Here is a 25,685-nt window from a genome sequence, read left to right as displayed (position 1 = left end):
CGTCTGTGTTTCTGTTCCGCAGCTTACTCAGCAGGTTATTAGCTGCGACTTGTGTTCCCACACCCTCCCGAGCAGAAGTATCTCCCCAGAAACCTGCTTTGATAGTCGGACTGCCGCTTCTAATGTAGGAAATCTTCTTTAGGGGCTTACCTTCAATTTGTTTTACTCCTAATTCCTCCGACAGCTGTTTTCTGCCCCTCTACGACTCTGGTACATGCAGAGAATAGGAATTACACCTTTGTGCTTTAGTCCTGGCTATAACCTTGATTTTCTGTGTAACCTTGGGCTGTCGTTTTATTCCTCTCTGACCCAGGCTGCCTCCGGTCCTTGCTCAGACTGGTGCAGCGTGTGTAATGTATGTGCAAAGTACTATTTACAGACCCTGAGAACACAATACTGTGTGGTGCTGTAACGTACAGCAGCGGCGCTGGAAACCTGCGATGTGAAGAGTAGCCACCTCCACGGGGGTGTCTCTGCGTGAGCAACAGCTGGCACCGTAATAGCGCACGGACCTTCCCTCCTCCAGCTGCGCACGGACTTCAAAGTGTGTCCAGCCGCTTTCTGCCTTTCCCTGCAAAGTTGGCGTCCTCGTGGACCCCGCTGAGCTGCCCACGCAAGCAGGTGAAGCTCTGAGCTGCCGTGCTCATTTACTGCCTCCCCGGAGCACTTCTGGACGAGCTGAGCTGGTAAGTGGTGGTTCTGTCAGTGACAGTGTCAAAAAATATCTGTTATTGGTGAGCAGAAGCTCGCGCTTTCACGGCAGAGCTAACGTGAGTCTATACCAGCCAAGTGTCGCGTAGGGAGTTTCCCAGCTGTGACTTCTGCCACAGCAGTTCAAGTTGTTTCTGTGCCACCCCTTCTCTCTGTTGTCTTTGGACTTCCTCACGATAGAAAGCTGCCCCTTCCCCTTAGGTGATATTGTCCTCCTGAGTTTTTGGCATCTTTCTGGGAAGTTTCTGCAGTTCAGCCCAATGATGCAGTACAGAATGGAGGAAAAGCAAACGAGGCTGAACGAAAAGTGATCTCTTGCTTAAAATAGTAAATCTGTTAAGGCAACAACGGAGCAAGTACGGGGGCGGTACGTGGATGTGTAATTCAAGCAGGATTTGTTTGGAAAGTTTCTGCTGCTGGGAAGAATGTCTTGGACGAGAAGCCCATCGCCTTTGGGGCCGCCAGGAGAGGGCGGCAGCAGCGGCTCCGCTGCATCGCGCCTGCGCCGGGTCCAGCCGCGCAGCCTGGAAAAAATGTTTCCAGGAATTGCCGTCATCAATCCCGAAGCCAGAACTCCCTTTTTCTCCCTGTGTGAATCACGCGGATGGGAAGTTGCTTGTGTTTCCGGAATCCAGTTGAATTTATTACGAGATCATCTTTTCTGCTCACCTGCATGAGTAAATCTCATGCTTTTCCCAAATGTCTTCCACGAATTCTCTCCTATCCTGCTCCAAAAATGCACTGCAGGGTTACTGCGTGGTTCGAGGCTCTCAAAGCGCACAGGGTGAGTGCTCAGGAAAGCCAAAGCCGTTAGCTCCTCCGGGGGAAGCATCCTCTCTCTCTCTCCTCCCAGGTGAACTGGACCCAGCCCTCCCTGCTGATATTCTTGGATGGGAGAAGTGAAGCGTGGCCGTGTGCCTGTGGGCAGCAGGGAGCTCGGTTATCGGTGCTGGGGTCTGAGCGAGCTGGGGATGGAGAGGGTCAGCCCTCCCCTGGCGTGCTGCTGTTACGGAGCTCGAAAACCCGTCATCCTCTTGAGCTCCATCTATAAATAGCTGGAGGAGAACGGCATGCCCCGGCACTGGGAAGGCAGCCCTGCAGCCCCTGGTGCCAGCACAGCTCCCGTTCCTGCTCAGTGGGGGACTTACGGAGCGGAGAAGAGGGAAAGGGCCAGGGCATTAACCTCTCAAGGCAGAGGGACAGGAATGTGCGTGTAGTTCCCCCTTTTTAAGTTAATAATCAATGAGCGTGCGAATGTTTTCAAAGGGTTTCTCCCCTGTGCCAATCTGCAGAGGATGGGAGCGGTTGCAGTTCGCGGCTCCAAGCCTGCCTTGCTTTGAACTGCAGCAGCTCTGGAGATCCCCTGGAGTGTCTGCCCAAAGACAGTCGTCACACTAACACTGTTCTTTGTGGCAGACGAGATGCCAGGGATCTTCCTGCTTTACTCCCTGACTCTGCCCGTCCTCCTCCATCTCTCCCCTGCTGTGTAAGTCCATCAGCCTCTCGTGGGCTCCTGCGCTCCGCTGATGGGCCGGCGACCAGGATAGAGACGGACATTTGGTATGGGGGGAAAGGAGAGGGAGAAATATAATCTGTGCTTCAGACCGCAGTGTGAAGCGGAGAGCCCTGTGTAGGGGAGAGCTGCCCTGGTTTCACTTGCATCTGTTTGTTCAGATGGCCCAAGCTTCTGTGCGAGCACGTTTCGTGTTTAGTACAGACCTCTTCCTGCCTGACTTCAGACCAAATGAAATATGGCGAGAAAATACGAGCGCCTACGTAGGACTTGGCTGTGGGCTTGGAGTCGTGCTGTCGCTTAGACCAGCACAGGAAAAACCCTTAGAGAAGAACTGATCGCATCAAAAATATGTTAGCAATCTCAGAAATAGAAACACTTTTTATTCCTGTGGGGAGTTGCTGTTTTTCTCTGACAGCAACAAGTTGTGGTGAGAAAGGTGAGAAGCAGGGCAGTACGGTAACCAAAGCTGGGAGAGCAAAGCTGTCCCAGCCCGAGGCAGACCCAGCCTAGTTCTCCTCCCACCGCCAACGGTGAGGGGACGATTCCCCTTTGGACAATTTTCTGGAACTTAGTTTCCTCCGCAAGGAGGAAAATTTGTCTCCAAGAACTTTCCGTAGGCCGGTGCTGTCCCTAGCAAAGGGTAGGTCCTTCCTCATGGCGGGCAGTTGTCCTGTAAACATTTCCCACTTGGCCAGGGCATCCACAGTCTTGTCTACCTGAGCCAGTTCCTCCTCGGAGACGTTCCTCTCCAGGGCAGCAATGCACGTCTCCAGCCACAGTTCGTAGTCTTTGATGATATCTGTGGACTTGGAGGGCCCGGCCAGCTGGGGCTGGCTCTGCGCCTCCGCCAGCGAACACGAGTGCTCGTCCTGTTCCAGCTCCTGGCCGATGGAGAGGGCCTGGCTGCAAGTGTCTGGCGTCAGCGGCTCAGACAAGGAGGTCACCACCTCAGAGTCGTTCTCGCAGCACATCCCCGAGTCTGAGCTGTATGGAAGGATGTCCTCCGAGGAGGACAGGTCTGCTGACTCTTTCCTTGGCCACGTGGACAACACAGTCTGTGTCCAAGCGTAGAGCTTCTGTGGAGAGAGAGGAAAAGGTTTCATGTTAGAGAGCAGGAGAAAACAGGTACACCTTTCCTAGGGTTTGTCAGGTCAGCCTGTTCCTCTTGGGACGCTACGGTCCCCTCTGCCAGGAGACGCATTCAGACAACTCGTGGCTCCCCTGCAGAGCTGGGGCTTTCTCTTGCCTCGTTTCCTTGGAGTCGGCATCTGTGGCAGTTCTGCCCTTGGTCAGATAAGGGATGTATCTGTCTTATTATTGAAGATGGTAGGAGAAAAACGGCACAAATTCATTCCTCGCTGTGTGGGTATGATCCCTGTGAGAGCCAAAGCAGCACCTCCCCAGAGGAAGCTGTGTCATTGTAAAAGCTCCTGAGATAGCGGTGAAGAATCTTGTTCCATCATGTTGTTAACTCCTGTGGTAACGTGCGTTTTATTCCCAAGAATAGCTCTTTGCCTCCTGAGCTGAAATGCACAAGTGGGAAGGCCGGGCTCCAGGAAAGAATTAATGAAAGGAAAACGTCTGAGACAATTTCCTTTTTAAATATTAAATGCTACAATGGGGCATATAACGGGTTGCTTCTGGCACATTTATTCCTTATGCTTTGGGGAATGAATCGCAGTGCTCCAGTCGTCGCTGCATAAAAGGTGATCTCCTTGGATCAAAGGTGATCTCCTTGGATCAAAGGTGATCTCCTTGGATCAAAGGTGATCTCCTTGTCTGCCTCACTGGTGTGGCCGGGGGGGTGGTGGTGGTGTGGGTTTTTTCAGCTTTTTCACACCTTCGTGCCTTCTTTCCTCATCTTTACTTTCTGCAGCTCCCAGACCATACCTTTGCAAAGCCCCGTGATTGCTTTGGGAAACACAAGGGTGACGGAGATGCCGGTCACCGCTCTGGGTCCGCACGTGCCCAGCGCAGGGTGAGTCGGGGTGTTTGAGAAGGGCAGGAGTTTTCCGGCCCTGCCGAGCTCCCTTTTCCCGGCTCCCTCCCCCTTCCCTCCTCCTTTGCTCTCTCTTCAGGCCAGTGACAGAGAGGATAAAGAGCTCAGATTGAGTGGGTGGGAGAAACGGGCCCCGTTTCTCATTTCAGTCTGTGCATGAAGCCTCGGGGGAGAATTTCGTACAAGAATAAAATGGACTCTTTCAGCTAAGTTAATCCACCCTGCCCCCTCCCTTTGGGGCAAGAAAAGATGGAAAGGGACAACTTTTCTCCTGCCCCGTCCCACCTCCGATAGCCCTTCCCTCCCTCTGGGTTTAAAAAACAAAGGCGGAGCCGGACTGGGGAAGGGGACAGCAGAGCTACCAGCCCGTGATTTTATAACGTCTTTTAAAATTCCCAAGAGTGGTGAATCTGGGAAGGTGTCACAACTGCCGCTTAGCCCCGTTCCCAAGAAGAGAAAAAGCTGCGGAGATGCGGATGTTCAAACAGTATATCCGGATTATTTGAGGCAAAAGGAGGGGACGATTGACTCGCGATTGCTACCAAAACCCCAAAATCTTTCCTGCCACTTTCCTCTGGGTGGTTTGTTGATTCAGGTTTGGGAAGGGTTTGTAGGGCTGCAGCCTCTCTTTTCTGTTCTCCTATTTAACTAGAAAAGGGACAACCTCTTCGCAGTGTTAGCCTACCTGCAGGCGGGAGCATTTGAGGTGGATGCCCACCCCAGGTCGGTCGCTAAGAGTGAAACCTCCTGCCTGACACCTCCAGGAGCTCCCGGTTTGGCACTGGAAGCTCCCCAAACCCCTCTGCCATGGCAGCGCCGTCACCCCCAGCAGCGGTGCCGCCGCGCTGCGGCCGAGCACCGGCTCTGCCACGGACACTGCGGTGAGGACGGAGCTAACCCAGCCTCTAACCGCACCTCCAGCGCTGGCTTTCCTCCTGCCCCTGCAAACGAACCCCGGCGCTGGTTGCAGGACAGCCTGGGCTGCTGCGGAGGCAGCAGGTGGAAGCGCCGGCTGCGGTGGGGAAAACACCAGGAGAAGGGATTTGCTTTCGGTGTTCAAGAGGACTCACGCTGGAATAAGCAGCCGTGATGCACAACCAGAGCGCGCTCCTGAGCGCAGCTCGGATAAATAAACGGAGGGGCTCTTCCTCCTGCCTGAGGAATGGCTTCCCGTCCCGCCTGCTCTTCTGCCCCTTACCTCGTCTGGGCCGCAGACTCCAGCGGCGTTACCTGCTCCTGGCCGGGAACAGCCTCGTGTCTGGCATTTCCTGGATTTGTCTCGAGTGTCTGGGGCCGTCTCGTGGCAGGTGGGGCTCCGTGCTAGCTTTCCGAAGGGAAATGGGGCTTCAGACTTGCACTTGGCCAACCGCAGCCTCTCAAAACACGCTTAGCGAGGAACTCTGCTGGCTGATATCGTCTCCAAATGCTTTGTGCTCTCTTCTGCCAGGTTCCCTAACTATTTAATTCCTCTCTGGCGGTTATATTTCCTCTCACTGCTATAGGGAAGCCTCTTACAGAGTTTATCACAACTGTCTTACACTAGCTTGTACTGTATCTAGCTGAGCTTTGCCTTGTCAAGGCACCAGATGTGATATTTGGCAAGTGTATCCTCTCTTCAGGCTTGTGTTCATCGTCGCCAGAGGATGCTGAGCCAATTGCAGTATTTACTGCAGGTGTAAAGGTAAAAATGTTGCTAGAAAAGCTTCACGTAGATGTCAGTTCTCTTGTAGAAAGCAAGAGCTGGATGCTGACAGGTCGGGTGTTTAAATAAACCGGAGTTTAACCTTCTGGTGCTGTGGGCAATTTAGGCACCTCTCGGAGAGAAGCAGGGACCAAACACGGAGTCAGAGAGGGGTCTCGCCCGCAGACGCACAGGGAAGCAGCAAATCCACACGAGAGTCGTGGGTTTTTTTCTTGCCCCACGTGCTTTGCCGCGCTTCTGTGCGGCTGGTTCCCAGCTGAATGAAACTAGAGGCATCCCCGCTCTCCTCCTGCTCATATCTTGTTACAAATATAACCCACAGGCTTTAAAATAGGCAGCCGTGGAAAATCCTGCCTCTGAATACATGATGTGTGTCAGACGGGAATTACAACCAGGGACAAGATAGGGTACTGAGTGAGAATAGTGAAATTATTTATATTCCACCAGCCTTTTAGCTACGGAATCCTGCTTTTTAGACAACAGAGGTAGAAAACCCTTTCTAGCGCTAAGGAATGTCTGAGTGCTATTCCTGATGTTGTCTAAATGTGGTGTTGGCAGTTCTATGGGTGGGAGAGAAGTGGCAAAAGATGAGTCTGGGACCCGCCACTTCTTAGGCAGTAATGATTCGGGACCTTTTCTCACGTCTTTAAACAGGAACTGCAGCAAAGTACCTGCCTAGTGTTTTCTCCCTGTTACCAGCAGAACCCGAGAGGCAGAAAACTGCGGTGGCCCATAGGAAAGGGCAGGGATGTGGGAATTGCTGCCCTCCCACTGCCGCTCTGGCTTGGAATCCGCCTGCCCTCGTTTCTGGGAGTGGGGAGATGTGGGCAGGCTGTTGTGCTGTGACCAGCCTTCTTGTGAACCCCCGAAAGCTCCAGAGCTTGCGTGACGTGCTGCGTTAGTCACAGACCATGGGCACAACCCCCGCCTTGTTTAGGTGTTAAGCTTTTTCTCTCAGCACCGTGCACTGAGAGCAGCGGCCGCGTTTAACGCGCCGCCACAGCACATTCAGCGCCGTGGTTTGGGGTGAGCCGCTCCGCTCCCTTCCCCCGTCCCCTTGCTCCTGGCATGGCTGCGCGGGGTCTGTCTCTCACCCGGTAGCGCTCGACCAGCTTGAAGCCCACGACGTGCTGCAGCTTCCGAAGGCAGATGGGACACGGCTCCAGGGGCCGCAGCAGGGCTTCGTCCAGGCTGAGGGCGCCCTGCATGATGCACTGCAGCCAGCGGCAGGTCCCCAGCCCCATCAGGTGGCAGATCTCGTGACAGGTCACCTTTCGGGAAAGCAAACATCACGGGAGCACACGGTCAGTCCCGCTTCCCCTGCCCCTCTCCTCCTCCTCCGCCGTTCCTCCTTCCTGCTCCCCAACAGCCGAACCAGCGCATCGCTCGGCCCAGCACCCCCCAGCCCCGGGCTTTCCCCAGGTGAAAGGGAGCGTGGCTCCCTTCTTCCCAGGTAACCCACCACCCATGGTTGTACGGCGGAGGAGGAGGGGTGGGTGTGTGTTTCAGAAGCAGATGTGGGAAGACCCCGTAGGCAGCGTGTTCAGAGCGCCAGGGCAGTGCTGCTGTCACTCTCTTCCTCAAGGACAATAGTGTTTTTTAAGTTTTTTAAGGAGGAAAACCAGTCCCACTGGGGTCTGCAAAGAGCAGCACCACCCCCGAGAGAAATCTGTAAGAAGCTACTGGCAATAACAGATCTGGTTCTTCCAAAGCAGACGCTCTTAACGTTTGTGCCAAAGCAAAAACTAAGCTGGAATCCACTGGCCAAGCATGACTGCCTTGGGAACCGGCAACCGGGGAAAGGCTGAGGATGGAGGATTCCCCTCCTCCCATTGCTGCCTAACAGCATTCGAAATTACTACAGAAAGAGACCTCAGACCAGAAAATCCTGAGCAAATAGCAGGGGAGGCAGAGGGCAACGGCATGGAAGGCGCTGGTGTGGCTGCTCCACCTGGGACAGCTTTGGGAGAAATGCGAGAAGCAGAGCTGGCAGGGGGGAGATGCTGGGAGGAGGGAGGACAGCGCTTGTGAAGAGGACGAGTTGGAGATGAGTGGGATTTAAGGGCATCCGCATATAAATATACGTGCGAACTTGTCTTAGGAATTTTTCTCATCGATCCATGTAAGCGGGGCTGGCACATGGTCCTCTGCCCTTATGGATACCAGTGTCTGAGGAAGACACAGTCCCCCCTTCCCAGCCATCCCTTAGGTAACACGCAACTCCCCTAGATATTCTGATTAACCTCCAAATACTGTATCAGCTAACAGATCCTACTGCACGTGAGAAATACTCGGTTTGCCCGAGCGTGAGCCCGGGAGCTGGGCAGGGGGGTTTGTCTCCGTGTCGCTCCACGCTGTAAGGCAAGTCCTGTAGCCTCACTATACAGCTGGTGCCATTAGTTTGCTGCAGTGGCAAGAGGAGTGAGAGTTGTCTACGCGGTTCACTGCAATACAAGCTCTGTAGGACTGCGGTAAGCGTGTGGGCTTAGCTGTGATTGCCTGCGTCTCCTGGGAGCAGTCTCCTGCCCGATTCACCGGGCTGAGACACAGCCTGTGCCCAGGCCTGAAACATTTAACCCTACATGGCGAGAAACTGGGGGTGCAGGAGGTCGCTGGTCCTACCTTGCAGCACTGGACCATCTCTTGGGCACTGAAGAGCAATGTCCGGTCTCTGCTTTCTTTGACGACTTCACATAACTCTTCCTTCTGCGTGAGTGGATTCAAGCGGCTACAACCAGCCTGGGGGAAATCCCCAGAAAATCTGGCAAAGCTGCAGACTCCCACTTCTGTAAAGAGAGGCACGTACAAGTTAGGCATCGGCTCTCTTAGGACTGTCTCTCACCTTAGGCATCGTGGCAAGAAAGCTGTGGTAGCAGGGTCCCGTTGGGCACACGGGGCGTGATGAGACACCCTTCCCAAAGGTTTGTAGCACCTCAGTTACCTTTATCTGGATCAAGATCCTTGACTCCCCTAATTTTAAATTGGGAACATCTAGTTCCTCTTATCGAGGGGGTGAATAGAATATTAAGGATAAGATTTGGCTATTCCAGTCCCCCAGGGAAGGCTTTTTGGTACATTGCTGCCTTATTCACACACCATGCTGGGAGACCAGGGGTCACCAATCCCACCTTGTCCTGGCAGGAATTTGCTGAACGTGAAGCTCCAGGTCTCACACGGGTAGAGGTCCAGCAGAGTGAGTCCAAGGACACACAGGGCATCCATGGGCTTGTTGTTCTTCAGGAAATTCAGGATCCCATCTGGACAAATGCACGAGAGGTGTTCATTAAAATAAAGCATCCCTAGAAGGCATGCAAGAGCCAGAATTTCTCCTGTTTGTTAACGGGAAGGAGGATGCAATCCAAGCCTCAAACAGGCAGAGCTGCTGCCTTCAGCATCTCGGATGCAGCACCATGTGTGGCCCATCCCTGTCAAATCAAAGTATGAGCAGACCTGACTTCTGAAGCGGCCCTGAGCACAGAGTTAAAACAAAGCAGGTGAATTCAGTAGTAACCCATGGAAACAAGCCCCTGGGAACAGAAGAATTTCCCTACGGGCATTTCAGACCTGAGCTGGAACGGGCGCTGGGTCTGTGCTGAGCTCCTGCTGCCGTTGGTACCTGCAAACAGCTCGTTCCGGAGGGATGTTTGCGCAGGGCGAGTTTGGCAGCTGACAAACCCATTTCCCCGGGGAGCTGCGTGACACTCGAACCCAAATTTCCTAACATGAAAGGCCGGTGAGTTCCCCACCTGCACCACCCCAGCCACGAGTTTACTTTGGCTCCGGAGAAGAGCTGGGAGAGCTCAGACAACACCAAAACAACAATGCCTACCCGCGGAGCCCATCCCATCGCTTTGCAGAGCTGGACCTAAGCGTAATAGCACTGAAAAATACAAACAGCAGAGGGAAAATATGATGAAAGTCACTTTGTGTTTTATTCCTGTTTCCAGCCTCCAAGTTCTGGGTTTTCCATGGGAACAGGATTTCTCCCTTTTCACTCCCTTCCTCGTCCCCTCCCTGCTCAGGCAATGAAGGGCTATTTCAGGCGTTTCCTGAGGGAGGGCTCGTGCCCACGTGCCGAGCTGATGTCTGCCCGGGCTCCCCGCTGCCAGGTCCTCACCTGCGTGAAGCTGCACCCTGTCCGTGTCCCGGCTGTGGCGGTAGCAGCAGTGAATGGAAGAGATGGAGATGGAGGGAAGGCACTTCACGCGGAGACCCAGGAAGAAAGACTCGACACAGCTCTGGAGGGAATCCAGCAGCGAGAGCCCGGCAGGTCCTTCGGTCAGGTCTAAGAAGAGAAGCTCTATTAATCAGTTCCTTAAATCCAGGGTGAACCATAAGGTCCAAAGGGGTTTTGTGGGTCTAGCCACAGCAACTGGGTTCATTCCGAAGTTAATTGTTTACTCTGGGATGTGGCAGACGGCTCTAGATGGTGATACAGATACGGAGGAGAAGAGGGGGCTCCTCCTGAGAGGCGGCTCAGGGCATTAGTGCGCCCTCTCATTAGCAGAGCAGATGTGCTAGGAAGGTTGTCTCCTATTTAACTCGTGCAGAAAGATTAATGTGGGAAAGGGTGGCGGTTTTTAATGAACCATCAGGGATGGAGCTCCAGAAATGCTGTTTTATCCAGCATAGTTTTACATATATATCTATATAGGAGCGATTGGAGGAGCCGGGACTGTTTAGTTTGAGGATGAGGAGGCCGAGGGGAGACCTCATCACTCTCTACAACTACTTGAAGGGACATTGTAGAGAGGTTGGTGCTGGTCTCTTCTCACAGGTAATTAGTGATAGAACAAGAGGGAATGGGTTCAAGCTGCAGCAGGGTAGGTTTAGGCTGGACATCAGGAAAAAATTCTTCACAGAAAGAGTGGTTGGACACTGGAATAGGCTGCCCAGGGAGGTGGCGGAGTCACCATCCCTGAACGTGTTTAAGACTCATTTAGACATGGTGTTAAGGGATATGGTGTAAGGGAGAACTTTGTAGAGTGGAGTTGATGGTTGGACTCGATGATCCCAAGGGTCTTTTCCAACCTAAATGAGCCTATGATTCTATATGTATGTGCCTATGCATACATCTATTCATAGCAAGTCTCACCCAGGGGCACACGTGCCATTTACAGGGCAGGTCTACTGATGGTTGTCATCAGGGCTTGTGAGTCTGGACCGGGGGCATGTCAGAGCCTTTGGTATTACAGACCTATCTTTGCTACGGCAATTGCATTTTGCAGGTTGGTCCTCAGAAGAGGATGTTCGTAGCGCTCAGCACCACCCTCCTCCCTCCCGTATCTTTCCAGGTGGCTCAGTGAAGATGCCCACGTTACCTATAGGTTGGAGGTAAATGTGCTTTCGATAGAAGTTCTGCTTCCTCCTCAGCATGGCATGGTAGAACGTCTCAAAGTCCTCGGGGGCATCGGGATGGCTGAGGAGCCAGTCGAAAGCCGTCCGGATGAGCAGTGTGCAGAAGAGCGTTCTCTGCGGGTTGTAGGCTTCGGAGAGGAACAGCTTCTCTGCCCTGGAGAAAGCTTTGGCGTAGAGCTCCTGCAGGGCCGGGTCGGTGGAGATGAGCGCGTCCTTCAGAGCCCGGGGCCCGAAGCTGAATTCCTGAGCGTGTTTGCACTGCAGCATCGCGGAGAGACCCACCGGCTGTGGCACTGCCTGCAGGAGGGGACACAACCATCGACACGTGGCCTCGCGAGGGACCTGGAAACCTTCTCACGCTTTGCTCTCAAGGCAGTTTTCCCCAGGATCCCAGCTATAAGGTTTGACTGGGAGCTTATAAACGCTGTACATAGAGCTGGCCAGGAGCCCTACGCGTTTCCGTGAGAGAAGCTGTTACAGGGAGCTCTACATCTGCCTATATGTCACTGATTTATGGCCAATGTACCAGTAGATGGTGCTCAAGAATGCATAGCCCCATTATCGCTACCAGATGTCTGGATTAAATCAGATAGTTTGATTATTTTTTGTTGTTGTCGCTCCATCTCAAAGTCCCAGTAAGACGGGAAATACCTCTCTGTGTTGTACAACTGGCTGCGCTGGCGCTCCCATGATGTCGAAAGGTGGTGCTCCTTTTTGTTTAAGCTAAAACACACTCCTTGAGGCTGTCAAAGGTCCATGGCAGGAAAGAAGAGGTAGATCTTGGTCTTTATTTATCTATCAGAACCCTAAACTTCTGACTTACCTGAAACCAATGAAAGCAGCTGTTCACTGATGACAATTCCCTTGAACAGGCTTAAATCCTCGCCCTTAGGTATTGCCCTGGGGCATCTGCCGGCTCACAGAGCTGTTGTCAGCCTGCGAGATGCGGGAAGGTTTGCCCAGCCTGATCCACAGGTGGGACACGACGTGCGAGACTTGTGTTTGTTGGTGCTGCCCCTCTAGCGAGATACGTACGGGCCCATCGCCATCATGTCACCTCGTGAATAACTTCATGTCACACCACGTTAGCGTCAAGAACACTGGTGATGATGTAAAGTGGTAAATAAAGAGCAAACGAACGCCTGCAGCAGAAAGAAATTAATTCAGAACATCCCAGAAATATCCTCTCCGGGGTCCCTTCTAAGGCCAGCGTGTTCCAAAGCTGCAGAAGTCACGCATCTATTTCCCATTGCAGTTTACGCACTTACGGGTGTGCCGGTAGAGAAAGGGAAGAAAAAGGGGAAACAAAGTACAACCCCTATGGCTAACCTATGTCTGGATTTTTCCAAAGCCGTTCATTTTTTGTAAGGAAATCGTGCCAAGTAGAACTATTCTGGAGAGGTACCTGGGGCAAAGCTGCCTACCAGGGGTAAGTGTTCCACCTGGACGGAGCAGAAAGAAAACACACAGGTATGCGCACACAAAAGCACGGGGTCTCTAGAAAGTATTGGCTCCTGTTGGGCAAGTTAATGGTAACCTAAAGGAAACGAGACAAACTTTCTGGGTGCATAAGCACGTGTATGAGCTGCTGACCATCACCATTATAGCAGCATTATTATTTTTCATTAATTTAGGAGGAACTGGTTAAGTCTATAATTTAAGCTTTCTGGCTGGATAAGCAAACGTATGAGCTGCTGACCATCACCGTTATAACAGCATTATTATTTTTATTTATTTTAGGAGGAACTAGTTAAGTCTATAATTTAAGTGGGTCTGGAGCCTAGCTTTGTCAGGCAGATGATATTCAGTGGCCCTTGAGGACAGCAATATAACAAGAAAATTCAATATTTTTAAAAATTGTGCCAACATGAGCCAAAGTCTTTCCTCAGTAATGCAGAGAAGGCTCTGGTAGTTCGCACCGTAAGGGAAAGGTGGCAGCCCATTAAAATTAACACCGAGTTTCTTTGCATCCAGCCCTTGGGAAGACATGTGTATGGATGAGCAGTCCTTTAAAAAAGACTCGGTTTCGTATGATCCTTTTTGGCGCGAAGGGTATATAGCCTGGGAGAGGGAGCGGGTAAGCAGTTTTCTTTTATTTTTGCAAGCTTTGTATTTCGCTAGCATTAAAGGCTGACAGCAGACGGCACGGCGGGATCTGAAGCGGTACAAGGGCCCGACTCCAATGAAAGTTTAGAAATAAAATCTGCGATGCTTCCTCAGCCACCTCGTCTTATTGCCCAAAAAATGTCCAAATTGCTTCTGCTGCTTTTTTTTTTCCACAGGTAGCAAAAGGAGTTCGTGTGAGGTTGTTCTGCGCTCTGTCACCCAAATCTCTGCACTTCTGACTTGCTTCCAGATTTGGGAGGCCAAAGTGAGAGTCTGACCCCGCCAGGTCATCAGGAGTTTTGCCTTTGCCTAAGGCCAAGCTTTCACTTGTTCTGCACAAACTTTAAATACAAGCATCGTGTTTGTGGTCATATGCAGAACGAACTTAGACCTGGGGATTATTAAGGATATTAAAACGACCGGGGATGTGATCCTGTGAGCTACTGGCTGCCTGTTGCTCCCAGGGAAATCAGGGAGACACGTCGCACTTGGCCCAGGTTGAGAATGATCTTGTCAAAGAAGGTTTCTGGGAGGCACCGGCCGCTTCCATCAGCGCTTCCTGGCAACAAATGGAGTGTGGGTCTGGGGGAGGAGGAGCTGCTTAGAAAATGAATGGATTTTTCTTTTCTAAATGGGAAGTAGCAAAGAGTGGATGTATGCAACAGCAGATACAATGAGCGCACAGTCTTCTAGCCCGTGTTCCCCCAGGGGTCTCTCGTGGAATATAGTGTGTACCCAAAGTTATGGGATACACATTGTTTCCCAAGGCTTCCTAAAAGGGGACATTCACCCAGCTCCAGACGTTTCCAGCTATGAGCATGGGTGTTTTGTGCGTGTCCGCCATGCCCAAGGACGTCCGTCATTCCGCGTCAGTGGTTTGAAGGCTCACGCACAGGAATTCACTTGGGGCGCAGGGTCTGGGGCGACGCGTGTCTCCTGCTCCCCGAGACGCTGGGTTTGCTCCCGACAGAACAGCACCAGCCCCTCACGCCCACCAGACCCAACACAGCTCCTTCTCTTTGACAAGCTTTTCTAAAATACTTCACTGGAGAAAATTAATGCTTCAGAAAATCTTTATGGACAACTCGAGCTGTTTAAAGAGAGAAGCCGTTTTACAACATTAACTACAGTAGGTGTTATTTGTGCTCCATCTGATATATGGATATAGTGTTTCACTAACTGAAGTGGTGCAAAAGGGCTGCGTAATTTTTAGCTCTCGTGTCGAGGGTGCCTTGTGTAACTCCCCGGTGCAGTGCTTCGGGAGGGAACGGCGCTTTAGCTGGGATATTTTTTTTTCCCCCCTCAGTTTTTAAGATGCCAAGGTGGTGGATGAAGAATTGGACGCACCGCTGCATCCTAATGCCTGTCAGGTATATAGGAAGGAATTACCATGTCTTTAAAGTAAAAAGCAGCTAATTTGGCCCCTTGTTTAACGAGAAGGAGTAAGACTTGAGTAGCAAGTCCTGAGGAGGAGAAAGTAACCCTATTTATTTAAAAGGCCAATAACTTGAGGAAATGCTTTAAGCAAAATAATAATGTAAAGATCTGCTGTGAGTGGAGACACTCCCCACATCCACTCCTGTGCCATTCTCTACTTTAACCTTTAGAAAAAAAGCATCCTGTTCCCAATCTGCATTTTGTAATTTTTTTCCAAAACAAGGAGCACCCGTATTGGATCGTACGAAGGAGCGATGCCCATCCGTGCCCTCCCAGCACCCGCGGGGTCCCTGACAGCGCAGGGAGGGAGCCGGCCTGTGCCGGGAATCCTAATCTGGTGTATGGACACCTCCCTCTCTTTTCTGTTACTCGTATCTTTCCTACTACTCACCATCCCATCCACGCAGTGCAGCGGGGGCACAGATAACCCCCAGGTTTTGGCACTTGGCTCCGCCGGGGACAGCCTTTCCCAGTGATTATGTTGTAGGGACCCGTTCGTGTCATCTTTTTACTATGGAATTCGACAGATTTTTTCACAGTGGTTGTTTTCACAAGGAATGCCCCCAAAATCCAGACTCAGCACGTGACAGCTGAGCCGTCGGCATACCCCCTTTCTTACGGTAACCTGTAACGTGCTTTATATGCAATTCCGGTTACTCATAAATTATTCTCTTTCCAAATCAGGCACCTATAAATTATTCTCTGTAATTGAAAATTACCTATGAATTATTCTTTTTGTAATTCACAGATATGTCATTTATTCTCTATTATATTGACATTGCTTTCTTGGATAGATGTGCCTGGGGCTGACGGTAACAGTGTAATTCTCCAAAGCCACGGCAATATCACACCACGCGAGTTCATTCGGGATATTCTGACAAGACAGAAACGGTCTCGTGTGCAGAAAACCTGCGTTGTACAGGTCCAGAGAAGGGCACTCAGTACATAATGGATTTATTTGGGGTTTTTTTGTGGAATTTGGCCCTAACATTGCACAGACTGTATTCTTATATATGTGTTTTTAAGCCCTTTTTTTTTTAAGCTGGTCATTCTGAAGTTGTTTGTTTTATAAATCAACTTGTAAGTCATTTCTAACTCTGACTCTCCTCTATACACTGCAGCCTGCAGACGCACAGAAGGAGATTCATCCCGTTCCCTTCCCCTCTCAGCTCCTGTGAAGTATTTAGAGGCAGACTCACTCAACTGGGCCCTCGCCATGTCAAGAGGGACATTAGCAGAGTCTCTTAAAACTGATTAATTGCTTAAGCTAGGTGCCGTACTGTAAACAAGCAGTGATAGTGCAGAGAATGCATGGCCAGTCAACAGAAATGAAAAGCCCAGAGCAAACATAACAAGCATTACCTAATTATCGACACATGCCCTACTTGCTTAATAGCTCTTTTCCTGAGATTTGCAGTTGGTGTCCGCTACTCCAGAGGATCCGACTCCCCTTCCTGGGATCACCCGGATGACAGCCTGAAAGCAATTTTCTCAATTTATTTGTTGACATGTACAGAGAGAGATTTTTCTTGCCTGAGATGCTGAACTCTCAGCCGGCAACAAGTCCAGCGTGACGGGACAGAGAAAGGACACTGAGGTGTGCTAGCATCTAACCAAATAAAAATAAAATTCTCACTAGTCCAGCTCCTTCCAAAGGACCTAAACGCAGCCCCGTGCTCGGAGCCGGGCTCTGCCCGCGGAAAAGGCTCGGCTGCTGGGGTCAGCCCAAATCTGCTTGGCCAGGTTCAGACCCAAAATGGGGCAACTCCCAGGGGCCGCGGGGGAACTTCAAGACGCTCAGCGCTTCTCAGAATCAATCTCCTCTGCTCACGGAGGAAACACACCCTGGACCTCATCGTCCCCATCCACGTACCCACGAGGAACTGCTGCATCTTCTGTTCGCTTTGCACTAAATGGCCACAAAACTCTGAGTCAGAGCTGCGTGTGTCCCAGACCATAAAGTCAGATAAAACCTTCTGGCCTCACGTACTGCCAGATCCCAATCATATTTGTGTGCAATGTCTCTAGAACATGTTTGTGACTCGGAAACAGATGCTCTGTGTGGTCTCTCCCAAAATGAGTCATTCCTGGAGTTGCGGAAACCTTCAGGGATTCACACGCGCATTTACCAGGAGGAGACTCTACCTGTCATATTGTGACTGTGATTGATATGTTACTGCCGCACGGCTCTGTCCTGGAAGTTTGTCCTCACATGAATCTTCCTCATTAATTTACTTGGACTGTTGGCCAAGCCAGATGGACACCTCGTAGGCAGACAGGTTTGTGGGACTGGAGACTAGATTTGTAAAGGTCATTAAATACCTAAGGTGGAGACAGGTGCTTGCATCTGTCTTTATTTAAATCTTATTTAAGTGTTCTTAAGTATTTAAGAACACCTATACATCCACTTTCCCCTTGGTTTTGTTTTACATTAAAGCCTGCTCTCTTCAATACACTTTTCTCCATGTCAATATGCATTAAGGACACACATTATCCCTAGTTTCAGTCTTCTGTCCTAAGGGGTTTATTTATTCTGTGCTTATACATAATGATACTTTTTTTTTTAGCACCTTCTATCTGAGACTCTCTAAGCGTCATACAAACGTGCATGAACTTCTCTGTGCTACCTTCCAGAAAACAAGCTGACAGTACATGCCTTTGCCCCTGCTCCCCCTCATCGCCCATTTATTCATCATTTTCGGTGCTGTCTCTATTCATTTCAGTCTGGTTAACCTCTCTGAGATGCTTCTCCCATGCAGATGTGTGACAAAGGGCTGGCTGCCGCCTTCTTCCCTTGCTCTTACACGAAGCAAACCTCTACAATCCACTGGCGGGTTCCTGTGCGTTTGCTAACCAGAGACCCAAAAGCACCCAGAAGCAGAGCAACACCTATCAGCGCTGTACAACAAACCTAACGCTGCAGAGATACCCGACCTCTAATCATTCACAGCTCCAGGCACTTTGCTCTTCATCATACTTGTCTAGACAGACTAAATGGGTTCTGCAAGACAACCCCGGTGTCAGCCAGGGAAGAGGCTGCGTTTTTCCATACAGATGGATGCCCAAACAGGTATGGCGATGGTTAGATATTCCCTCGAGCACAGGCATCATAAAAGTGGTTCATCATGCTGTATAAATGCGCTGTAATGCTGTGCCTCCTCCCAAGAAATCAAGTGCTTTTCAAGTGGTGTCGCCGGGCAGGGGATGTTTATGGGCGTTTTACAGCGGAGGAGAAGGAGGGGGCTCCAAGGTGGTGCCGCGGCCGAGGAGCCACAAAGCCAGAATGGCCGGGGTGGGGTGGGGGGGCACACCAATGACTGACCCCAAGCCCAAGCCTCCTGAGTGGCCAACTGTACCCTCACAGCCAGAAAGCTCTGCCGGCCCGGAGCTTTGCTGGGTAAGGGGCATGTTCTGGAAACACTGCAGAAGCACGTCCTGCTCCTGGGACACCAGAGCCCCCAGCCCTACTTGGGAAAAGGGGCCGTTGATGCTGATCCCCGGCATGGACATCACACGGGTGGGTTTGTGGGAAGGACCAGGTCCCCCAGCACCCTGGGACAACGCACCGAGCTCAGCCCCCTGGCACCCCAAGCCCGCGGGAGGGGGCACCAAGGACACTTGCCCCGGGCAGGACCCCCAGCGCCCCGTGGGGACGATGCCCCGAGCAGGACCCCCGTCACCCCGGCGTGGGGTGGGGGATGCCCCAAGCGCGGCCCCCCGCACTCCGGCGCAGGGGATGCCCTAAGCAGCATCCTCCATCACCGCGGGAGGATGCCCCGAGCACGGCCGCCAGCACCCGCGGAGCGATGCCCAGCAGCCGGGGAGATGCCCAGCAGCCGGGCAGCGATGCCCGTCCCCCGGGGAGGTGCCCAGCAGCCGGGGAGATGCTCCGAGCCTGCGCTCCCCCGCCGGGGGGGCTCCCATCGCACCCCGATGCCGGCGGGACCCGACCCCCCCCCTTCCCGTCGCGCCGGGCTGTGCCCTCCCCCCGATGAGGGCGACCCTGCGTCCCCCCGTGCCCACCCCGAGCTGCCCGGGGGAGGGGACAGGACTCACCGCCCGCCGGGCCGGGGCTGCGGAGGCCGGGGAGGTGCGGCAGGGCCGGGGCACCCGGCTGGCGAGGCGGAGCGGAGCCCGGCAGCGGCGGCAGCAGGAGGAGGAGGAGGAGGAGGAGGAGGAAGAAGAAAAAGGGGGAGCAAAGGGAGGGGGGGCTCGGCCCCTCCGCCGGGAGCCCGCGGGATTCGCCGAGCGCCGCCGAGAGCCGCCTCCCGCCGGTGCGCGGGGCAACCGCCGGGGGGCGCCCTCGGGGCGGGGCTGCCCGGGGGGGGGGGCGGCTCCGGGGCGGGGGGGAGGGAGGGGGCATCGGCACCCCGCCGGGCCGAAGACCCCCCTGCAAAGCGGGGAGGGGAGAAAGGGCTCGGGAGGGTCGGGAGGAGAAGCCCCGGCCGGGCCCGGCGAGGTGGTGTCCACGGGTGGTCGCAGGCTGGTGGCAGCGGCATGTGTGTCCCCGTCCGTCGTCGTCCCCCCCCCCCCCCCGCAACGTGTCTGGCTGGAGCCTGGGAGAGAGGAGCGAGAGCAAAGCCAGCCCGCATTTTGGGGAGCGCGTTCCCAAAAGCGCCGGGGGCTGAGCAAGACGACAGCGCTGCCAGGGCTGAAAGCCCTTTAATCTTTGTGTTAATAAGAAGTGAATGAAGGAGTGGGCGTCTGGAGACCGGAGCGCTCGTTATGTGGTTATGCCGGCGACTGATGCCATCTCCTCCATGGGAGCCGTGTTTGCATTCGCCTTGATGCTTCGCTCAGTGCATCTCTCCCACGTGACCTGGATGCATTTCTGTGTCCCACGATGTCCTTTAATTTGGGAATATTATCTGTTCTTGGAAAGGTTAATTATGTTAGGGGAGTGGAGCTCCATTCCCATTTCTGCATGGCTTCATTTATTCTGGCTTTCATGTTTTGATCCCTTCGGTGCTTTGATCCCTCATTTCTGCCATCTCTAGATGGAAGGAAAAAGGAAAACCCTGGCTGGGACCCAAGTGTGTCCCTAAGTGACATAAGCTGAAATTAGGAAAAAAATAAATAAATATGGTTTACAGCCTCAGGAGCTGCAGTGGTCCTGGCGCTCCAAATGCTGCCCACACGCCCAGCGCAACCAAGGGCCTGCAAGGGCCAGTAGAAATGCCCCGAGGTGGCCATAGAAGTGGACGAATGCCCCCGTGGCGTGCCGGGGGGTGGGCAAGCACCAGGATGAGCCCATCACTGTGTGCTGCAGCCTGCCGTCCCCGGGACCTGCATTGCTCTTGAGGCACCGACAGCATCACTGGTGAAAAATTGCCCTAATTTGCTGCTCTCATCATCAGGCCGAGCGGCGAAGCAGCGGCTTCTCCTGGCAGCGGCAGCGGCTCGCGAAGCCTCTGTGGGAAACCTTCCCGAGATTTGTTGTGCGTGGAGGGCGGGAGGGAGTCCTGAGGCCTTGCCGTAGCATCATCTTCCACTTCGGCTGCCACCCCAGGCACAGGAGATGCCTTCTGTGCTGTTTTAATTGGTTGCTGCTTGTAATTAGAGTTTATTTGTATTAATTAACTGAAATTATCTATTTGCAAGTCGCTCGCAGCACACCATCAACATGTTTGGAACAATACAAAGCTCAAGGAGTCGGCTCCTGCTCCAAGGAAGCCGTGAGCTAAACCAGACAAAAATACTGTCGCGATACAGCGTGCTCCGAAAACGCCTTTTTTTTTTTTTTTTTTTTTGCTAAGAAACGTGTTACATTTAAACATAATAATTAATACTTGGCTTAGCTGCCAGACTGCTGACTGACCAGCACAGGTAAATAGGAGTGGTGGTGTTATTGAATGTTCATAATGATGTGTTTATCCCGGGCAGAACCGGAAAATCCGTGTCCCAGAGAGCTTACACTGAGGGAAACGGGGAGCAGGAACAGGGCGAGCGATGAGGAAACAGCCACAGGTTCGCCCTCTGGCTCTTTAGGGGGCGAGGGGTTTTGTTAAGGGAAGATGAGTGAAAGGGGAAGGGGAAAAGGGAGGAGGAGGTGGTCCCGAAGGGGCTGAGAAGAGGGGCAGGAGTTGCGGAGGGCCGACGTGCCGTGAGCCGGAGGGAGGGAGAGGCACGGCCGGGGAGGGGGCGGAGAGCGCAGGGACCCTGGTGCTCAGCATTAGCTCAGCTGTGATTAAAGCTGGTCGCAGCAGAGACGTGATGCTCACCACAAGCGGCCTTTATCTGCAGCCAGCAGCAGCGATCATTATTCTGCTTCTAAACTCAATTGTTTATGCCCAGTTGCGTTTCCGAGGGAGGCCACGATCTGTTGCCTCTGCCTAGAAGGGTGTAAAATAGAGAGGCGCGTGCCTTGGGTAGGTGAGTGCAGGAAACTTCACGGAGCAGCATGTCCTCAGGGGGAAGAGGAATTAAAAAATGCCCAAACTGATGCCTAAGACTGGAACTGAAGTAACTGTAGTTGTTCAGCTGAAGAAAATCATATGGCGATACATAAATAGCTCCACAAGGAGAAAAGGCAGGTACCCAAGGGCGGTTTAAGCCAGAGACAAGAGACATGGCCCAAACCCACAGCTGCAGGCTGAAGCCAGACCGATTGAAAAGATAAAATAGGCGTTAATTTCTTAAGAATGAAGTTGATTAGCTGCTGGAACAAATTGCTGGGGAAAGTGAAAGTCTTTCCATCTGGTAGCGCTTTCCAATCAAGATAAGATGCCTTTCTGCAAGATAGGCTTCAGCCAGGCTCGTGTTCCTGGGTTCCGCAGGGCAAGGTGGGGGTGAAACGTGGTGGTCTCTGCTCTGAGAAGGTGTAAGAGGTGACCTCGTGGTCCTGCCTGGCCTTTGGGAGACGAACTGAAGATTCTGCTCTTGGTGTGTATTCCTAAATCCCTCCTGGAGAGCTGTGATGGTGCTCCACTGGATCGTCCCTTTTGGAAAAGCAGCTGGGCAAGGGTGGCCAGAGGATGGCTCAGACCCAGCCTGTCTGGTGGGGTTTTGTGCCCTGTCCCCACAGCCAAGCTGGGGGCACGGACCTGTGGTGGGCCTCCCTGCGTTTGTCCCCTCAGGTTGACACGAGGCTGCTGGACACCCGGCTGGAGGTAGGTGACCCCCAGGCAGCGTCAGCCAGTCGTCCTGAGCTGACGAGGAGCGAGCTCTGCGTTGGCTGTCGGGGACTTTGCGGTCCTGCAGCGTGACTGCAGCGAGTCATCGCCCTCCTGGCTCCCAGTTCCAGCCTTGTTCACCCTTCCAGGGCTTCTGCAGGGGCTCTCTCCCGGTGGGATTACACTCTGAATATCGGTGCAGTTATTTTTCAGAAAGCAAATTGCTCGCTGCAGGTGTGAAATATTCCTCTGTTACTGGAGCTCTGGCTATTCAAAAGTCAGGGTGTTGTTTCCTGTAATTGCGAGGCAGCTTTGAAGTGGCCGGGCTGCCTCTGCAAGGTATAAATGCACATGAGCTAACTTTTTTTTTTTTTTTAAAGTTTGGCTATTAGTAGCAGGCTAGAGAAACCAGTGTGGGTTCAGCTCTTGTTCTCTCTCTGCTGGTCAACCACAAAGCACTCGCCTACAGCTGGGCTGCAGAATTACCAGCAGCTACTTTGCTGTTGGCCCTAAGGCCATTGCAGCCACAGCTGGGCAAGGAGCTGGCTCGCCTTCACGCTGGGCTGTGCACGTGGAGGAGACTTAGGGAATGCCCCAAAAAATAAGAATACGGTCTTATGTTTCTGCATCTATGAAAATGGGGCGGCTGCGAAATTTGCTGGTAGGGCCAGGCACAAAAGCCGAAGGGTGAGATCTGCTCCATGTTAATGGTGATGGAAAGGAAGGGGAGAAACAGGACGGACTGGTTTGTGGTGGAGACTGAGAGTTACCATCCTGGGCGATACTGGGAGGATGTAGCATGGACTGCCCTTCCCGGGACAGGCTGGCTTCCTTCGCAGGCTGAAGCTCTGGCGGTGTGTTTCCGGCAGAGAGAGGGCCTGAAGCAGGAGATGAGGGATCATTAAAGCAGATTTTCACCTTGAAGAGCAGAGTCTGAGGGACCGTGTCAGACAGGACTACGGGAGCTTTGTGCTTCCTCACTGAAACCAGTTGGTTTGGCTCTGTGTGCACATCAGAGGGCGTGAAAGGGAGACGAAATGTTCCTCGTCTCTTCCATTTGCTCACGATACCCTTAAAAAGGCGGCGTGTTGTGTTGGTGCTGTGGACAGGCTCCTCCTTTGCCCCGCTGCTGCCCTGGGCGCTACCCAAGCTGGCCCAGTTTGTGCGCCAGGACGTGCTCTGGGATGATGCCTAGCCGTCGCCTGTTCCCTAAATGTGTCCGGAAAACACACCGGACCAGCAAAATTGTCCCTCTCTGCTCTGCCCTGGCAGGGCCCGGGCTCTGTTGGCAGCCTCGGGGAGGAACGTGAATGAAAACAAGCGTTTGGCTGGTGTTACTGTGGTGCCACAGACTCGGAGAAAGAAACAAGGAGAGCCCAGCCCCGCTTCGATGAGTGAGCACAATCTGCTGCCGCGAGCGGCTGCTGGAGGAAAAGAGAGCAGCTACGGAGCGAGGAGGAAAACACTGGGCAGAAGATCTGCGGGGGAGCGAAGGGGAGCCAATAAATAATTATTTGCAAATCGGTAGCTAGATCATGCTTCCACGTGCACCCTGAGCAGCTGCTAATACTGTGGGTTTAGTCAGATTTAAGACTTTTTACTGGCATTAGAGACCCCTGAGAAGGGGCTGTTGACCACAGATCTAGGTGATAGCTGGGTCATGTCTGTCTCTGTGCCAATCTAAGGAAAATTTATTTTATCCCGAGCTGTGCCCATGTGCAGGGCCTTCCTCCCCTTTTACTACTGATTTCATGTTTGAAGTATCTCTGTGGGAAGTCAGTGTGGATGCTCCGTGATTCATTCCCATGAGGAAGCGTGATTTCAGGTCCCCATATGGTCCCAGAGGCTGAGGAGGGGGCAGAGATATATTTTTACAGCAAGGATAAAGCAGCTTTGGTGTAAAAAAATTTGGCCTGGCATAAAAGATCTGGGGATTGTAGAGAGTGATTATCTTTTTTTAAATTTTTTTTATTTTTTAAGTTTTCATGTTTGTTTCCTCTTGGCTCCTAGGATTTAGGAACAATGAGGAAGGAGGCTGATGTCTGAGCAATCCATCCCAGGCTTTAAACTCAGCCCGGTACCTGCTCTGTGTGTTCCCCAGGGTTCGGCAGAGTCCACTTATCGAGGCCAGCAGAAATAGCATCTCGCTTCCTGGTTTCAGAGGAGGTGTTAAGTAGGACATAGTTAAATTTGGGATTATTAGTAAGAGAAGAAGGGTAGCTATTTCTTTTTAAACGCTTTGCTTTGCAATAGGTCTTTGGGCAGAAAACTGCAAAGAGCTGCCTTTTGTAGAGGGCCAGAGGATGGATGCAATGAATTATTGGGCAGAAGTGGACGTTTGGGCGTGTTTCAAGTTTCTATACATGCTGCCCTGACCGGCACCCAGTCCTGCAGCGTTTCAGCCCAAGGAGTATCTCGCTGATGTCAGCAGCTGGTGAAGGGCTGGGCAAGTCCTTGGTCTAGAGGAATTTGGGGATCACTGTGTGAAAGCGCGGGGGGGGATTCTCTTTGATAGCATCTCTGGTTTATCAGAGTTTTCCCTAAGCCAGGGACGCATAGACATCAAGTTTCACATGAGCAATAACCTATTTTATTAACTTCTGCAGAGGCAGTACCCTCTATAGAAATGTGTACTCCGCACAGAAGAATGGAAGCCTGTGAGTGAGAGGCAAAGCCCCGCAACGAGCTGCCTGCGTAATTAAAAAGCTGCAGTGAGATGAAATATGAGATGCAGAGGGGAGATAGTTGGAGGTGCTGAGAAACAGAAGTGACTTCAAGTATTTTGCTGCAGAGATGACAGGAGAATTTGCCAGGGGCCTGATTTTTCTCCTCCGCCAGGTGACTCACGCTGAGCAGCCTGGTGGCCACCATCACTGACCCAGAAACCTCCAAATGCTGGTGCCGGTGTGAGAGCTAAACCAGGCTTAGCAACAAGGCAGTGGAGTGTCACAGGGCTGCGGAGCTTTAAGCCGGAGGTAGTGTCTGTGTCTCGTTGGACTGACGCATGGCTGTGATATTTGTGCTCATGGGTAGGCTGCAGCCCGCTTTGCTGTGGGCTGGGTGATGAGCCGCTTGTGCCCGGAGATGCCACGAAGGCAGCTAAAGGCCAAGTGCTGTCATTGGAAACCAGCTGCGAATTAATACACTGTGTGTGATTAATGTGCTTTTTAAATGCATTCATGTCCTGTCACACCGGCTGCGGCGCTTGTGTCACATTCGGTGCTCTCAGAACATTTATTAGCCTTACAGATCCCTTGATTATTGCTTTCTCTTTTATAATTAAGCCATGAAACTCAGCATGGCGCAGCTTATGCGGTATTAATTCATGCCTGGCGTACTCAGCCTGTGCCCTAGGATAAGGCTAAACGCTGGCAGCTGGATTGCTCTCTGCACTGTTGCTACTCTGAATTTGTTTAATATGATTATAAAAATCACGTTCTGCGGGCATACGGGTAACTTGGGGCTCGTCGCTGCGGCGAGCGGTAGCGAGATGCGGTCTGAGTGCCTTGGGAGCAGGCTCTGCCCCCCGGCAGCACGGCGAGACGGGGCTCCCCCCTGCCCCAGGCGCTGCTGGTGCTCTCCGGGTCGGTGCTATCGGCTCCGCGTCGGTGCTAACGCCGTCCCGCCAGCTCCCCACTCCTGCTCGTCCTTCTCGGGACACGCCTGTGAAAATGTGAGTCTCACGAGTGAATTCTGGTTCCCTCCCTTTTGTCCTGGCTTTTCTGCACATGAGGTTTAAGCAGA

The 25,685-nt window shown here is 52.6% G+C and overlaps 1 protein-coding gene and 1 long non-coding RNA gene across 2 annotated transcripts; one reads left to right on the top strand and one right to left on the bottom strand.

Annotated features, from left to right (window-relative positions):
- The first annotated feature begins 392 nt into the window (after nt 1-392).
- Nucleotides 393-17,282, top strand: LOC141747744 (uncharacterized). The gene is made up of 3 exons (XR_012588802.1): nt 393-686; nt 13,569-14,521; nt 15,951-17,282. It is a non-coding gene; the product is annotated as an uncharacterized LOC141747744 (long non-coding RNA).
- On the bottom strand, nt 2,581-19,101 carry AMZ1 (archaelysin family metallopeptidase 1). Its single transcript, XM_074598444.1, has 7 exons — nt 18,886-19,101; nt 11,250-11,583; nt 10,046-10,213; nt 9,057-9,185; nt 8,551-8,714; nt 7,023-7,199; nt 2,581-3,303 (listed from the first exon to the last, which is right to left on the bottom strand). The coding sequence occupies exons 2-7, from the start codon at nt 11,551-11,553 to the stop codon at nt 2,734-2,736; spliced, it is 1,512 nt and encodes a 503-aa protein (XP_074454545.1). The 5' UTR covers nt 11,554-11,583; nt 18,886-19,101; the 3' UTR covers nt 2,581-2,733.
- Between the last annotated feature and the right edge of the window lie 6,584 nt (nt 19,102-25,685).

This window comes from Larus michahellis, chromosome 8 (assembly GCF_964199755.1).
Source record: "Larus michahellis chromosome 8, bLarMic1.1, whole genome shotgun sequence".
Taxonomy (NCBI): domain Eukaryota; kingdom Metazoa; phylum Chordata; class Aves; order Charadriiformes; family Laridae; genus Larus; species Larus michahellis.
The sequence above is the reverse complement of the archived record's forward strand: the minus strand, read 5'-3'. Positions and strand labels throughout refer to the sequence as shown.